Consider the following 17,092-nt stretch of genomic DNA (forward strand, 5'->3'; position numbering starts at 1 on the left):
CCTCCACTTGCAGCCAAAACAGTGCCGACCTGCTGAGGCATGGGCACTACAAGACCCCTAAAGTTGTCCTGTGGTTTCTGGGACCAACACATTAGCAGCAGATCCTTCAAGTCCTGTAAGTTGCAAGTTGGAGCCACCGTGGATCTGAATTGTTGGTCTACAACATCCCACAGATGCTCAATCGGATTGAGATCTGGGGAATTTGGAGGCCAGGAAAACACCTGGAACGTATTTCGATGGTGGACAGGGTTCATCATGGTCACCTTGACCGGTCTGCGACCGATCTACCCAGCTCTTGACATGTGGCCTTGTTAGGAGATGATCAACGTTATTCACTTCATGAGTGGTCACAATGGTTTAGCTCATCAGTGTATATGTATACCAATTTCATTCAGTCAGAGTTCACTAAGGTAACATCCTTGCCCTTCGTGTTACCGCCGTAATGATGATGAAGACAGACTCACCCAGAGCTCCCTGGCAGATATCAGTGCGAGTGGCTCCATCCATGATGAACTGGGGACGTGAACAAATATCCTGAAAACACACAGTTACAACCATATGAAACACACTTATAGATGCATACATAAAGGGCTGTCTTCAGTGCTGGGGAAATAGTATTGGGGCAACTGGAAATGTCATCACAGAACCTATGATTGGTAAACTGATCATTATTACAAAATAATCCCAGAAAAGGTGATCAGGTCCTGAAGCGATAATGAATGGTGTACAGTACATTATTCTTCTTATTACATGACTACTCACCAAATAAACAAATAGACAAGAAAATATTGATTTGAGTTAAAATAATTTTATTTGGTGTGAAGAAAAAGACTCTGGACATGAAACTAGCAGATTACAACTAAAATTGCCTTCTGCTCTCGTTTGTAAAGCATGTTTGTAATGCTTTTAGGTGACTACTGCAGGATTAAAGTGTGAAAGCACTGGGTGTGTCATTCAAATTCGCTCTCAACAGCACAATGTTTTCTTCATAGACTCTCATGTCTGGTTTCCTAAAAGGGTGGAAACAATTTTGTGTGTTCTCCTGAGAAATAATTTCAGCTCTTGACCTGTCCATAGCAACAAGGACGAGATACGTGGTTATAAAAAGCCACACATTCACCTACTGGTTAGAATTCATGAAATCCTGTGGGATGTCAAGGCAGCAGAGTTGATCTGTCAGGAGTATTTAAAAATGTGTTCAGCAAGTGCAAAAAAACACAGAGAAGAGAGGGAAAGGTTAGAGAAATTGATGAACACATGGGATTGCACTGGTTAAGCGTGATTAAAACATTTCAGTCACAGAAGAAGAATGAGTAATAGGAAACAGTTAGGCAGTATAGAGGAAGCAGTTATAAGGTGTAGAGGAAGTGGACATCTAAGAGCAGGAAGCAATGATGGAGTGCAGGGGAAGGGTCTGCAAGCAGGAAGCAGTGACGGAGTATAGAGAAAGTGGTAATCAAAGAGCAGGAAGCAATGATGGAGTATAGGAGAAGTGGTTATAAGTTGGAAGAAGTGATGGAGTATGTGTAGATGAAGCAGTGATGAAGAGTATAAGAAGTGGACATCTAAGAGCAGGAATCAGTGATGGTGTATAAGGGCTGTAAGCAGGAGACCGTAATGGACTTTTGAGGAAGTAGTCATAAGTAGGAAAGAGTGATGAAGTACAGATGAAGTAGTGATGTATAGAGGAAGCAGGATGGAGAACATAGGAAGTAGTAAATGGAAACTAGAGAAAGCAATCATATTTATTAAGCAGTGATGCAGTATAGAGGAGGTGGTTATCTATAAGCAGGAAGCAGTAATGGTGAATAGAGGAAGCAAGATGATGTTCACGGGAAGTATACAGGAAGCAGTCATGGGTGAGCATACAGTATTAAACACTAGCACAGGAGGCAGTGGAAAAGGCAGACAGATACAACAAATACAAGACCAATCTGAGATAAAGAAAATACATCAAGCCTCTGGGCCACATTTGGACTCTTACAACCCTATCAGCTCACCTTTGGTCTCATCCATCGAACACCCTGCGTCTTGGAGGAACGAGGGCCCAGCTCGTTGAAACCCAGTGAAGTGCAGCTGGCTTGAAACAAAGGATCCTCAAACAGGGCTCTGGTCTGGAGGCATTGGGCCCTCAGTGACCCATAATCTTGTCCCAGGAACTTCACAGCATTGTGGTTCTGACCCAAACCTTCATCCCGGTCCCACTGACTCCGAAGCTTTGCGGCCATTCCAGTGGCAAACATGGGCTCCATTTTTCAGTCTCTTTAAACTGACTGGCACCAGAGAGCTAATTGGTAATTTCAGTCCAGTGAGGAACCACTTATAACAGAGGAATGGGATGGACTGAGCCAATCACAACTCTGTGATATAAATGTTTAACTAATGAGGAAGATGATGTTGGTTGTCATTTAATCATAAATTATCTGCCAACAGAAACCGTTCCAATAATCCCAGTAGTCCTGTAAAACAGAAGAAAGAGCTGTGTCAAGGAAATTAGCTATTTCAGAGTGACAAAGAAACATTACAAGCCGTCAGTCGCTAACCTGAGAGGTTCTGATAGTAATGAGGCACCAATTTTAATGGTTGCCTAGTGGTAAATGATCTGGCAACTAGCTGGCTACAGAAAGGTTACAGGTTCAAACCTAAGCAAGTTCATTTCAAGTACTGAAGACTGTTGTGTTAAGAATTGCATACTACTAAAAGAATTATAAAATAAAAAAAAAACAACAGCAGTATCTACTTTTCGTTGTTGCATGTTTTTGGTCTAGCGGTTGGCTGAAACCTCTTCTATTTTATTACTACCTCATCCCCTAGACAAGAGATCATAATAATTGGGGGCTCGTCCATCCTTTGTTCTAACAACGTAATAATCGATGACTCATCTTTTGTTTGAATGGCAAAATAGTAAGTATGCTTCCTTGCTGGCTAGTACCTTTTTGTTATATTTCTGATTGGCAATATTTGCTTGTAAAGGGGAGGAATTAATTAAGATTTGTTATGGAATTTAGTATAGGCGTTTAGAAAGTCACCAAATTGGCAGTTCCTAGAGACTTGTAGAAAATCGGATTTATTTCTGATAGCTGACTTTTATGAAGTACCTATTGCTAAATCCGATACAAACCAAGTTATCAGAGAGGCGATCCAGGAAAAACTGTTGAGAGAGGGAATATAAAAAAGCGATGAAATCAATCCTGGGTCAAAGCTGTCCAGGACCTCAAATTTAAATGCAGCAACCTGTCCTTTTCTTTTGAAAACTTTTTTGACTTTGTTTATTGTCAGTGTAGTTAGGTTAACTGGTATGTACTGGTATTTTTCTTTTCATTTGCTAGGTAATATATTTATCTGTCTTTCTTTTTAAGTGGGTTTTATTTGTTGTTTTGGACCTTTGGTTACCCTGAAGCCAAAAGAGACATATTGCTGCTTTTAACTTTAAAGACTTTAAAGACATCGTAATAAGTACTGAGACTTGTGATGCTATGCAAGGGTCAGATATGAGAGCGGCAAGCTCTCGCACTTTGCTAGTTTTTAATTAATTTTACATCATAAATCTGTGAGATTCGATACATCCTGACTTTGCGAATTCAATAAGAGAGAAACGTGATTGATTCAAGGAATGCAATAAACTCTTACATCAACAGAAGATCCTGTTCACACTGATGTTTCCAGCCAAGCTGAGAATACATGCTAAGGATGGCTGTAGAATATTTTCATGCCCACAGCAAGTTCTGTCCTTCATAAAAACACTGGAGTGAGTAAGCCCTTTAGTGATTTTCATGTTGTTGTTGTTTAGTGGGCCTAACTGTCTGAACATACACTCGACTGCCCGAGGAAGCTGGGCACCTTCTTTGTTTATTTTTGTGCTGGTTCCACCTAGCGGCTAGAGCTTGTTTGTGTAATATAATTTTTTTGGGACAACTTGTTGATAAATCTGCATGTTTTGGACAAAGTTGTCATGGGGCTCTTGTAGGCGTACATGGACTGTTTGAATTTAGAGGGATGGACGCCAGTTGGCGCTGTCGTGCGCATGGTTTTAATCTGGATAGGGGCACCCAGCAGGGTTGCCCGCTTTCCCCATTAGATCTATGCCTTGCCTCCATAGAATTATTATTAATTAAGTTCTCGGGATACAAAGTCAATTGTTTTGGCTCCGACAGCGTACTGCCCTGTAACGGCTTTCCAGCCAGGCGCCTTCCAGTGGCCTAAACAGGGCATTATGTATTTGGGCATTTTATTCCCAGCAAATTTGTCTGATTGATTTAGAGTTAATTTTAACCCCTTAATAAAAAGGTTTGTGCGATGTGGGCCTCATTACATTTATCTATGATTGGGACGGTTAATGTTATTAAAATGAATTGGATTCCAAAATTCAACTACCTGCTACAATCTCTCCCTTTAGATGTCCCCCTCTCTTATTTCGAACAATTTGATAGCATAGCAAACTCCTTCATTTGGAATGGCAAGTGTCCCAGATTACATTTCATTAAGTTACACAGAGCGATTGACAAAGGTGGGCAAGGCCTACCCAAGATTTTGTTTTATTATTATGTGTTCGTCTCAGACAATTGGCTCATTGGTCGCTTCCACCAGAAAGAGCCCCTCCCTGGTTTTATATTGAACAGGAAGTTATTGGTCCTATTTTGCCATTGCAAAGCCTTTCTATCAAACTAAACCCAAAGTTAAACCCTCTTATCTCACATTTGCACTCGGTGTGGACAAAAGTATCCAGAGTATTTAATTTGGACATTTATTTAAATGTTGCCTCAAGCATATGGCTGAACCCTAAATTATGTATTAATAAGTCCCCTTTGTGCTGGTCACAGTGGATTGTGAGGGGGTTACTACACTCGGTGACCTATATGAGAGTGGAGTGTTGAGCTCTTTTGAGAATTCCCAGATCTCAGTTTTATAGGCATTTACAGCTGCTCTGTATTGTTTTTAGGAGTAGCGCACACACACCCCTAAAGCAGCAGATACTCTGAGAGAGGTGATTACTGCTTTTGGAAAAGGTCATGAGGCATCGGTGTATAACTCCCTGCTAATTCAGTGTCTGGGGGATGAAGCTTTAACTTCTATCAAGAGATTATGGGAGAAAGATTTAAACCTGGTATTGGAGGAAAGAGTGTGGGCTAGGATTCTAAAAATGTCAAGTCTGCATCTAGAGATGCAAGTGTTTGCCTTTATGCAATTCAAGATTTTACATAGATTTTATTGGACCCCCTCTAGATTATATTAGGCTTGTCTTAAAAGACAACACCCCATGTCTTTTGGGGGTGTATTATGATCCAAGATTTTTGGTTGAATGTTCAGAGTTATTTGTGTGATGTTTTGGGCACACAAATTTTACTTTGCACAGATTTAGTATTTTAGGCGATGGGGCAGTCATAAATTTGGTGGACAAATATAAAAATAAATTGGGTTCTGACTAGTATTCTGATTGGCAGACAAATAATTTTAAGGGGTAGGAAGTTGGACGGAGCGCCATCATTTCCGGAGTGGTGTGCGGAGATGGAAAGGGTGGCAGCTTTCACGGAGGTGGAAGGTAGAAGAGTGGGGTTTGGGAACTTGTTTAAGTGGGGTAGGTATTTGGCGGTTTTGGGGGATTCTCGGGGAAGGGATGGGGAGAGAGAAGTTTAGTTTAATTATGTATGATTATTATATTTTTGTTTTGTTTGTTGTGTTGTGTGTGATTGTATTATTTTATGTGACCACGGGGGTGTTCGTGGAGAGATATTAATGGGGGTTATATGTTGCTTCGCTGTTTATGTGTTGTGTTTTTCTCTGTTGTGTTTTTTTTCCTTTGAATCAATAAAAAATTAATTACAAAAGAATTACATACTACTTGTACAATTTAAGTATTCCCCAAGATTATGGTGCAAGGTTTGCAAATTGTCTACATGCATAGAAAACCCAGATGACTTCCTATGTTTGGCAAAATAAGCAGTTTACAACAAAGCATATTTTGTGGAATACATCAAGTGTATTTATCTTCTATTTCCAGTGTGATGAACAAACTGAATAAATATCTTCTTTGATTGGACTTAAAAGGAATGTTCTGGGTTCAATACAAGTTAAGCTCAATGCATTTGGTGACTAATGTTGATTAAAGCAAATAAGATTTTCTACTTGCCCCTAATTTTATTCAGTCAGAATAAGTGTTAAAGTAAGGCATTTACAATGAAAGTTAACGGTGCTAGATTTCAGAGGGTGTAGAGGCCTATTTCGAACGTTATAGAGATTACAGGGTTTTCCGGAGTCATGTCGACAACAATGTTGAAATATTTGATATAACTTCATACTGACAAGGGTAGTAAACAATTTTTATCACACTAGAGTCATGTCAAGTCCTGTGGCTAAACTTTTGAAACCATGTGTATTTAAATGTTTTGTGGACTGGCCCTTTTTTATTCCATTGTGCCTTACTGAACACTTAATTTTTGCAAAATGTTTGATCTAACAGGAATAGAAGTATGTGGTGGAGTGCATGTGCAACGTATTTCGCTAAAAGAGTGCAGCTCTTGGCGATTATAGCGGACCAGGTTCCAACACAAACTAGACAGAAGCATAATGCTTATGTAATCAATTTTAAAGGTGATTTCAAGCGAGCAACTTGCTAAATGGAGATGGAATGCATAAAAAAAAAAAAAAAAAACTGAACTGGAGACCGCCTGCAGGACATAGAATGAAGTGACGAAACAAACTGCCAATATTTTATTTCTTATTTTGAATCGGAGCTGCCGGAACACCTTTCCGTATTGTTCCGCATCAATTTAACCCCTGTGTGTGCACATGATAGAAGACAATATCAGCATCAGTTAATTTTAATCTTAGGCTTCTTTCTTGATGCTGAGAGGTTCAATCAATAGTGAAACCGTTCTAAAGGTTTACACAGCACCCATTTTTTACATGAGAGTTCTGATATATTTTGTGAGGTGGAGTTGGGCTTGTTTGAGGTGTGGTTTGACACTGAAAGACTCATACAAAAATGCAATCAATCAGTTTATCCTTAATGTGAGTGTGTTAACTGATTTAAGCACTTATATTTGTGGATAAACATCACGGAATATATCTGAAAAGTTAAAATGCAAAAGTACATTCACACATCGTTCAATAGAGCACAATGGCTTGCCATTTATTTGCACATTACATTACAGCTATGAAATGACAAGTGGGTTTCTGTGTAATGTACTCTGTGCTTGCAAAAGAGTGCATAATACTCTTTGTGCAATTTGTTATAAGCAGTTGTGAGAATCTTTGATGCCGTTAACTGCATTAGTGAAATAAAGCTGACTGGATCAGACAGACAGTTATTGTGTTCTGTTCTCTCCGCTGTTGACCACACCCACTTACCCAGACATTTTTTTTAAACTGTGGTGAGAACATTCATTTAAGACATTCTCACAAAAAAATATTTAATATTGAATAAAATAAATTCTGAGATGATTATTGTAAACCACTAACTAACCACCTACTTGAATAAATTAAATAGGCAATATAATGAAGTCATGTGACAACCATGCAACATACTACTTTTTGAGCATACAGTGCATAATACAGAGTATGCAGTAAGCTAGTATTTCAATCTGAACACAGTGTGAGATCTGCTGTAACCACTTAGTCATATATACTCAGGGGGGATTGTACCTGACATTAGTAAGTTGCTTTAGATAAAAGGTGTAGTCAGCTAAATGACATGTAAGCAAAGTAGGCAAGTAAGTAATACAGATACTGCAAGTTCTTCCCATGTACATTCCCATGGCTGCCTAAACATGCAGCTTTAACATTCTGAATTGTGACTCAAATGTAAGCATACTGTACTTCACGGTCATAAATTCAGAGAGAAATAGGACTGGCAGTGCCACAATCCTAATGTGCACGTGTATGCATTATTTACAGTAGTATCTACAATCATATATTGTCATTAAGCGGCATTCAAAAAAAAATTTGTATTCTTTTAACTGAAACATAGCATGAGCACACTAAAGGGAAGTTTGTTCCACCTTCACTTTAAAGACAGCATGCACTTGAGCTGACCTGACTGAAATAAGGGAAGATCTTAAATTTGACCCATTCATTTAGCATAATAACTTTTCTTCCTTTTATTGTGCAAGTATACCCTCTCTTTCTCCTGTTTGGTTGCTTTTCACCCTGTAAGGTCATCAGTATGGTAGTTTAAGCCAAACCAGTCTTCATTTCCCCTCCCCCTCTGTCGTTCACTCTCACACTGTGCTAAACTCAGAAGTTTAGTCACCATTCCAATTCCCATTTTCTTTGTTTGGTAAACTCTACACAAATATAAGGTTAGTCATTGTCCTTGGTTCAGGTCAGGATTAGGGCTATGACTTAACTATAGATCACTAAAGCTTCTTGCATTTTATGGCTAAATTTCATAAGGTTATGCCATACTACATGTCCCTAACAGACGTTAAATGCAACTGGTTATTTTAGATGGCTTTGGTTCATCTTATGTTATTTTGTAGTAGTTTACTCCAGTATAATGGGACTGTGGCTCTGCAGTGATCTGGGAGCACACTGACTTGAACTTCATTCAAATAATTGAGAGAATGTAGAGCAGTGGAAGGGTGTGGTGCGTGAGATTCATGGACCGTAAGAATACACACTACCACACTATACACACTAAAAATGTATTAATCTCACTGTAAGTGAATGCGTGTGGATGCTTGCCAAGTATACAAATAGTCACAGTACAAGCACTGAATGTTCTAAGCATGAACACACTTGTGCTAAAAGATGGGCAACCTTGAAAAAAATGTTTGTCTGAGTATCTTAAGCAGCCCAGTTTTGGCCAGGATAAATTAAGCCCACTGTGTTCATACCAACTCGTTTTAGATTGAAAAAGCATTAATTTCACTATGTTTTTGCCTTCTGTCCACACATAGACTGCAATTTTGTCTATCGAAAACTAAGCCTTTCGAAAATGCTCTCGCAAGTTGATAAATTAGATAATACTATCTTCGCTTTGTAGTGTGGGAAAATGAATATTTTCATTTTCGAATGAAAATGATGCATTTGTGATCATCTGATCCATTCAATCTAAAACAATCAAGATGGTGGACCATGTTGTATTGGTGTTGCTGTGCATACTATCTACCTGTAGCTTGTTTGATTGTTCTGAAACAGGGGCTAAAATTGTTACAATGTTGCACTTTCCACTTGTGTCTATAAGAGTCACATGTATGCAAACTGCCCCCTTATTGGTCAGAATGTTTGTGTGCTTTTCCGGGATTTAGTGCATCCATTGATATACCGGTTAAAATGATGTACCTGTAAATATTTTGTCAACCGTAACACATTTTCAAGTGTTATGTCACGCTTATACAAAATGTCACTGCATGGTACAAAATGTGTGTTCCAGTCAGAAAGCAATCTTTTGCACTTTGTCCGACACACAAATGATATGTGATATAAAATTTGTGTCATGGTTATTTTTATCATTAGTTGCTTTTACATTATCTCTGCATTGAAAAGTGCCTGTTCTCACAGTCACAAAACTGTCTCTCGCACGCACACACACACAGCGGAGTTATCTGTCAAAAAGTAGTTGATGCCATCCTACCGGTGTTCTGCCACTATCCTAGAGAAACGCTCGTACTAAAATTACCTCAGGAATTCTAAAACAGCTCCTATTTTAAACATGCAAATATATCTAATATAGTCACTAAAAGGCTATACGTATACACATTTTTGATGATGAATTACAGTGAAGTGCTAACCTACAGTTGTCTTCTCAAAAGATCCATCAGGTATGTTCATGGTTTTTACAGGGATATTGTTTGGTTCGTTGGTCCATTGTGTCAGATTAATCGGTCCGAGACCACCTAGTTTTGGTGCGGATCAGAGTGCGATTACCGTGTTCATAATATATGCCTAAAGGAACCGAACTAAAAGGAGAAAACATTCAAGGCTCCAAAACAAATGCTCCAAATGAGCCAGGTGTGAAAACGCCCTAAGATAAATGTTACTTTGAAGGAATACAATGCAAAATGTTGGACAAAGGCAATGGGAAGTTTACTCAGAACTGATGTCCGGCGGTAGAACACGTGGACAATTGCATTTCAGACCGTACATGGAAATGACACAGGGCCACGCTTGAGCAATTTAAGGAAAACATTTGAGTGTTTTGAAAATGAAAACACTGTATTCAAAATCATATGGATTAATGTGGACTAAGTCTAAATCTCTAGAGAAAGACTAAATGAGAGCTGACAAAACACAAAATGCAAGTAAAAACATATCTAGAAACCTCAGTTACTGACGGGATGCAGAGAGACCAATCAGAGAGAGGCAGAAGACGTGCACAGACACCAGATATTTGAAGAAGAATTAAAGTAAAACAAGTTCCACAAGCATCTTACCTAAAACCAAGACACCAAGACCAATAGCTACAATATAGGCTTATGTATGTGTGGGAACATTGTTTTGCAAACATTTGTTAACGGAAGTTCAGTTTGTTTAGTATGTGCTGTAACAAGTAACGTAAAATTAGCCCCCTTTACTTTATTCATAGTTTTATTGTGCATGCATCATCCGTGTATGTAACTAAAAAAACAAACAGTATGTCCTCGAAATCTTTCATCAAAATGAAATTACTTAGAAGCTGATTTTACCAAGTGATCTTATTTTTTAACCCTTCCTCTCTTACCACCTGTCTGAAAAGAGTCCACTTTTCAGCATCCAATCGATTCTTGTTGAATATCTTGTTTCACTTAGAAATATCACACATTATGAAAGTAAAAATTGGATGTGAACGCTGACTAACGTTGACTTTAAGTAACTTTAAGCTCCAAAAAGCACATAAGAGGCATAAAAGTAATCCAAAAGACTCCAGTGGTTTAATCAATGTCTTCTGAAGCCATCCAGTTGGTATTGGGTGAGAACAGACCAAACGTGTAACTCCTTTTCACTCTCCATCTTAACACCAGTCTCCTTGGCGATCATGATTTCAAGCTCGATTACACTTCCTACAGAGCCATCTAGCGTTCTGCGCATGCTTCAAGATCGTGCCTATCGACTGCAATAGCAAGATGTACAGTGAAAAAGGAGTTATATTTTGGTCTGTTCTCAACTGCATCTCTTCAGAAGACATAAATTAAACCACTGGAGTCATATGGATTTCTTTTATGCTGAATTCATCTCCTTTTTGGAGCTTCAAATGCCAGGCCACCATTCACTTGTATTGTATAGACCTACAGAGCTGAAATACTCTTCAAAAATCATTGTTTGTGTTCAGCAGAAGAAAGTCATACACATAAGGGATGGCATGAGGTTGAGTAAATGGTAAGAGAATCAAACATTTTGATTAGTTTATTAGCATATGGATGGCCACAAATCTAATAGACAAGGACACAAACATCCAATTCCGATTTTATTCCATACTGTTCACAACACACCTGGCAGTTCTGAGGTTAAGTGTACCCTTCAGGTTGGATTTTGTCATGTAAATTTGGGCATGGCTGCACTGCACAAAAATGTGCTAATAGTAGGGCTGTCGATTTAACACGTTATTTCAGTGCGATTAATTTTATTAAAAATAATGCGTTAAAAAAAAAAATCGCAATGCCACCGGATTGTAATAAGGAAGATTCCTGAGAAATGCAAGCTTGTAGTACCACCTGTTTACTCCAGAGGGCAGTAAGTGAAACTTCAGCTGTGTGGCAACATGCAGTTTATACAGTGAAGAAAACAACCATACAGCACACAACACAAACATGCGTAATGTTCTTGCCTTCAAAACATTTGATGGGGCGCAAATTCGAACTAAGGGATTTAATATTTAAAGATAACTATATATATAATTATTTAATTATTATACATTAAATTATTGTTATATGAGGGGCTTTCTCAGCAAATATTTGTATATGCAATTAAATAATCAGGACATCATGTTATTAATTCAATTAAAAATTGTAATCGACTGACAGCCCTAATAATAAAATAACTTCTAGGAGCATATTCAAATAATAAAAAAAGACCCATGGATTATATTTAAAAGATATGTTTGTGTATAATATCTTATGGTCATGGCAGCAGTAATTCAGCAAATAGAGGACAAATGATGGAAAAGGGCTTGGCTGGATATATATCTAGATGTATGATGTAGTTATGTGTACTTTCAGCATTTAAAATAGCGGATTCTGATGCCTAGACGAGCAATGCTGTACAGTCCCAGTACAATGTGCCAGATTGCAGTAGTCTGCTGCATCCTCCACAATGTTTTACACAGAAGAATTACACAAGCAAATAGTTTTTAGTACACCATTTTTTGCTAAGTTGGATTTTCATAATAATGGTGCAAAAACAGCATATGCAAATAAAGGACACTGTCAGCGGGTACATTTCATTCTTAGTGAATTTCGCTCTCAGAAAATGTCAATTTAGTTTATGTTTTTGCCTTTACAACACTAGTTACATTTAATTATCCCGAAAGCACAAATCTGTGTTTGTTCGCTCATAGCTGTAACACTTGGATTAAAATGGGCTTTGCTTCTAAACTTTACATCACATATGTGCGGAGCATCCTAAATGTAGGGACTAAAAATGGTTCAAGAAACGAAAAATTAAAATCAACTTAAGTATTTGCAGAAACTAACCAAAACAGGAACGAAGTCGCTTTCAATAGTGCCGGAGTGAAAATGTTATTTTTCAGTTAATTTAATTCAGCTTATTTATAATGAAACCAAACACCAAAGAGTTTATCACAGCACATTTTTAGAATTAAACCACTTCCTGTTGACCTGAAAAAAGTTTCTCTATTTTTAGACAATCTTGATGAGCATGTGCTTTGAACCTAAAGGAAACGTATATAATCAAATATTTATTTAATTTCTCACATCTTTGCACATTGAGGATGTAGCCCACCGTAACATACTGAAGACCTTTTTAACAACAATATATAATTACTCCACATGCATGCACGGTTAATCCAGATATGAGGACAAATATTAGAGGTAAAAAATCAATTTCTCAGTTGTTTGTTTGGCCACTCCAAAACTTGGATTTTCTTTTTTTAAGCCATTCTGTAGTGGATTTACTTCGATGTTTAGGGTCATAGTCCTGCTGCATTACTCAACTTCTACGGAGCTTCAGCTGGCTCACAGCAGGCCTGACATTATCCTGTAGGATATCTTGATACACTTGTGAATTAATTTTTCCCTCGATGATGGCAAGTGGTCCAGGCCCGAAGCAGCCCCAAATCATTATGCTCCCTCAACCGTACTTCACTGTTGGGATGATGTTTTTTTATGTTGGTATGCTGAGCTCGTTTTACACTATATGTAGTGCTGCATGTTCTTCCCAATTCAAACTTAGTTTTATCAGTCCACAAAACGCAAATGTATACGGACGTGGCTGATATGAGAGAATTAAAATAAGGTGTATCTTAAAAAAAAATGTCTATATCGATATTTACATGTTGCATCGATAACATTGGATCGATGCATAAATCCAGATCATTGGATTGTTACACCCCTACATTCAACTGATCAAAGTATAAACAGCACCATCACCATTTAAAAAAATAAAATAATAATTTTTGATCAAACCTAGACAGGCCACATTTCCAGCAGCCATCACTCCAACACCTTATCCTTGAGTAATCATGCTAAATTGCTAATTAGGTACAAAAAAAAATAATCACTTGCCATTACATCAAACACTGCTGAAAGCTTTTTTGTTTGTTAAATGAAGCTTAATATTGTCTTTGTGTTTGATTTGCCACAGGATGCAATAGACTGGCATGTCTTAAAGTCAATATTAGGTATAAATGTCAGAAAAGAAACCGCTTTCTCTAGAAACTCCTCAATCAATCATTGTTTTGAGGAATGAAGGCTATACAATGCTTGAAATTGCAATAAAAATTTAAGATCTCATATAAAAGGACAAAGGGCAAGGTGTAAAAACTAAAAAGGAGGATAAATAAATCAGAGTCTCTAGTTTGAGAAATAGAGTCTCACGTATCCTCAGCTGACAGCTTCATTGAATACTACCTGCTCAACACCAGTGTCATGTACAACAGTAAAGAGAAGACTAAGGGGTGCAGGCCTTATGGGAAGAAAAGAAAAAGCCACTTTTGACACAGAAAAAAGAAAATGTTAGAGTGGGCAACTGACATTGGAAAAGAGTGTTATGGATCTTAACCCCATTGAGATTTTGTGGGATCAGTTAGACTGTAAGGTGCGTGAGAAGTGCCCGACAAGACAGACACATCTATGGCAAGTGCTACAGGAAGTGTGGGGTGAAATGTCACTTGAGTATCTGGACAAACTGACAGCTAGAATGCCAAGGATCTGCAAAGCTGTCATTGCTGCACATGGAGGATTTTTTGATATGACATTTTTATAGAGACAGACTGCACTCACTGCAAGGGCATGAGTCTCTGGATGCTCCGCTCAAGGATTGCCCTCGTTCTGAGGGATGATCCCGTCTCCCGTGCCCTCCCACCCGCCTCCTCTGTGAGCAGCCGTCAACTCAAGCTGATACGTGCCATAACAGAGTCATGGACAGCCGAGCCATCGAATAGTTTCTGTGTTGTGCTCGCAGCTAGACCCCACATTCATATGCTGCTCATCCTCACTGGGTATGCTGGGATATACAAATGTGTTTCTGTGTGATTTGTTCACATAAACAATGTTATCACACAATAGAGAAAGCACCGGTTGCTTCTGCACTCGCTGCACATGCTCAACACCCACGTACATTTATGGCCGTAATATACTTCTTGCGTTACTCTGGCGGTTACAAACCTCAGACTACAAGAGGGCAATAGATTTTTTTTAGGCTGCATCCAAAATCAGGAAAATGCTGCCTTCGGAGGCTGTATATGGTGGCAGGATGAAAATAAGGTGTTTTTCAAACTGTTCAGAAACCAGATTACTTAAGCATTCCATTCATACAAAACAGCTGTCAGTAAAACCATTAATTGATTAGGCAGCAAGTCAGCTGCCTACGTTTTCTGATGCAGCCCAGATTTGGTAGAGGAGTCAATAGATAAGTTCGTTTGAATAGACTGGGGACAAAAAGCCGTATATATTTTTAGAAAAGATTCAACTCAAGTTTTTGAACTTTTTTGTATTATTTTGGAGAAAATGTTGTTTGTATGCTCTGTATTTTAACTAGTTTTTATTTTGAACTTAATTTTTTTCCTGATAAATCTTTTTTTTTTTTTTTGCTAAGTTTTTTATACGCAAGTGTACGTTTCTGTCTGTAAAGCCTCCATTTACACTTTTTTGTAAAGACTTTAAATATTATTTAAATATTCTTTGTACCTACAACAACTCCAAAGCTTTGAAAACCATTGCACTGTGTAGTGACTATAATGTATTTGCACTCTTGTAAAGTATATATTAAGTATCGTGTACACCCCTGGCTTGTTTGCAATAAAAAATGAAAGAAAAAAAAAACATTTCACAACACATGGCGCGTGAAATTGAGCTTGTAGAAAGTATGTTTGGCCTTTACACGCTATTCACTTCCCTTCCTCGCCGGAGTTCGCTGTGAGATTATTGCATGTCCGTTGTTTCTGTGTGATGATTTTCTCACACAATAGACAAAGCACTGGATGCGTCTGCTACAGTATTGAAACAGACCATGCTCACCACTTCCTGTGTTGCAACTAGTATTAACGCACTCACCCCGACTACAACAGCTGACCATGCTGTGTAACTTAAAAGTCTTTAAATAGCAAGGACTTGCATGCAATCTGTCTTAAACAAGCCAAATGTTACTATAGAGGAAGCAGGAAAAAAGTTGTGGGATAAATATCGCATCTAAATATATACAGAAAAGTAACAACTGATTAGAAACTCAAACTTTGTCCAACTACAATCATCCATAACCATTAAACACGTTATTGTATGATTTACCAGTTTATAACATGAAGATGCAAACATGTAACACTATATTGTGAGAATGTTGATGAAAATGACCTTTTCAAGTCAATCTTTAAACTGCTAAACAAAGAAAGAAGTTGGAAATTGACATATTCTTTGTCCACAGAGTTTTAAAGTTGTTTAGGCTATTTGCTAATAAACTCATCTTATACAATACAAACTTTACATGGTACATGCATGTTCTTAAGATAATATTAATAGGAGGAAAGTGTCAAAGAAGCATTTGAATTGTTGCAGAATAAACAACGCATTTAGACCTACCGCGTATATTTATTACTCCACTTCCCAGAATGATCAGATTACTATGCAGATGTTATAACTGGTTGATGTTTTAAACATGTGGAGCCCGTGTAAAATGTAGAAATTCTCACTGATTTCCCTCCCTCCGCCCGCAGCAGGAACGCCCAGTGGCTCCTTGACGCGTCTGCGCACTGTGTGGTTGACAGCCGCTCGAACACAGAGCTGCTAGCGACGCCAGAGATTCAATACATTATGATAACAACCCCCGCGCGAGAGCGTAAGGGTCAACTAGCGTATTACGACAGTGAGTTACCGTTTGCGGATACCATATACATGAAGGGGGAGAGCCGTAAACTGGCACCAACCTGTCGTAAATTGTTTCGCTAGACTTCTCTTATTAAACAGTGATTTATCCTAGTAAACTCCACAAATAGTTCATTCCTAGAGGGTTTTTAGTGTAAAAAATATTGAATATTAGCGCACAGGTGGTCAGATTATTAACTGGTGAGCTGTTTCCTCACAAAAGTAGTTTATGCAGCACACTAAAACGTCTCCTCCATAGACATCCAAAAAACGGCCTCTTGTCTCCTCGCAAGTGTATAGCACACACTGATCTATCAGTGATAGCACATTGAACGTCAATGACGTTTTGCTATTTTTATGCAAAGTGTTAGGCTCAAAATGTAGAAGGGTTCTGGCGATGCGACGCGTCTCTCGGGGTTGTGGGTGAAGACATGACGTCGGCGTCCACTTGACCAATCAAAATACTTTTGTATGCGAAAGACGCGACGCTCTCGCTTGCAGGTGCAGACAAGCTTCGATAACATAACAAGAACGTTCTAGATTTTTTCGCCTCGCTTTTGGCGAAAAAAAGACCAAGCGCGGTATTTTTTTCTTGTACTAACATGAGCTTTTATTCCTCACTGATCCAACTTCCTGTAATGGTT

General features: G+C 38.4%; 1 protein-coding gene across 1 annotated transcript in view; it reads right to left on the minus strand.

The window, feature by feature from the left end:
* The window catches only part of capn1 (calpain 1), a 56,642-nt gene extending 40,325 nt beyond the window's left edge, over nt 1–16,317 (minus strand). The window contains exons 1-3 of the mRNA XM_052142614.1: nt 16,167–16,317; nt 2,001–2,459; nt 465–534 (exon numbers count right to left, since the gene is read on the minus strand). Of these exons, the coding sequence (XP_051998574.1) occupies nt 465–534; nt 2,001–2,252 (322 nt within the window). The 5' untranslated portion in view covers nt 2,253–2,459; nt 16,167–16,317. The remainder of the gene's footprint in view (nt 1–464; nt 535–2,000; nt 2,460–16,166) is intronic.
* Between the last annotated feature and the right edge of the window lie 775 nt (nt 16,318–17,092).

This window comes from Xyrauchen texanus, chromosome 2 (genome assembly GCF_025860055.1).
Source record: "Xyrauchen texanus isolate HMW12.3.18 chromosome 2, RBS_HiC_50CHRs, whole genome shotgun sequence".
In the NCBI taxonomy this organism is placed as follows: Eukaryota; Metazoa; Chordata; class Actinopteri; order Cypriniformes; family Catostomidae; genus Xyrauchen; species Xyrauchen texanus.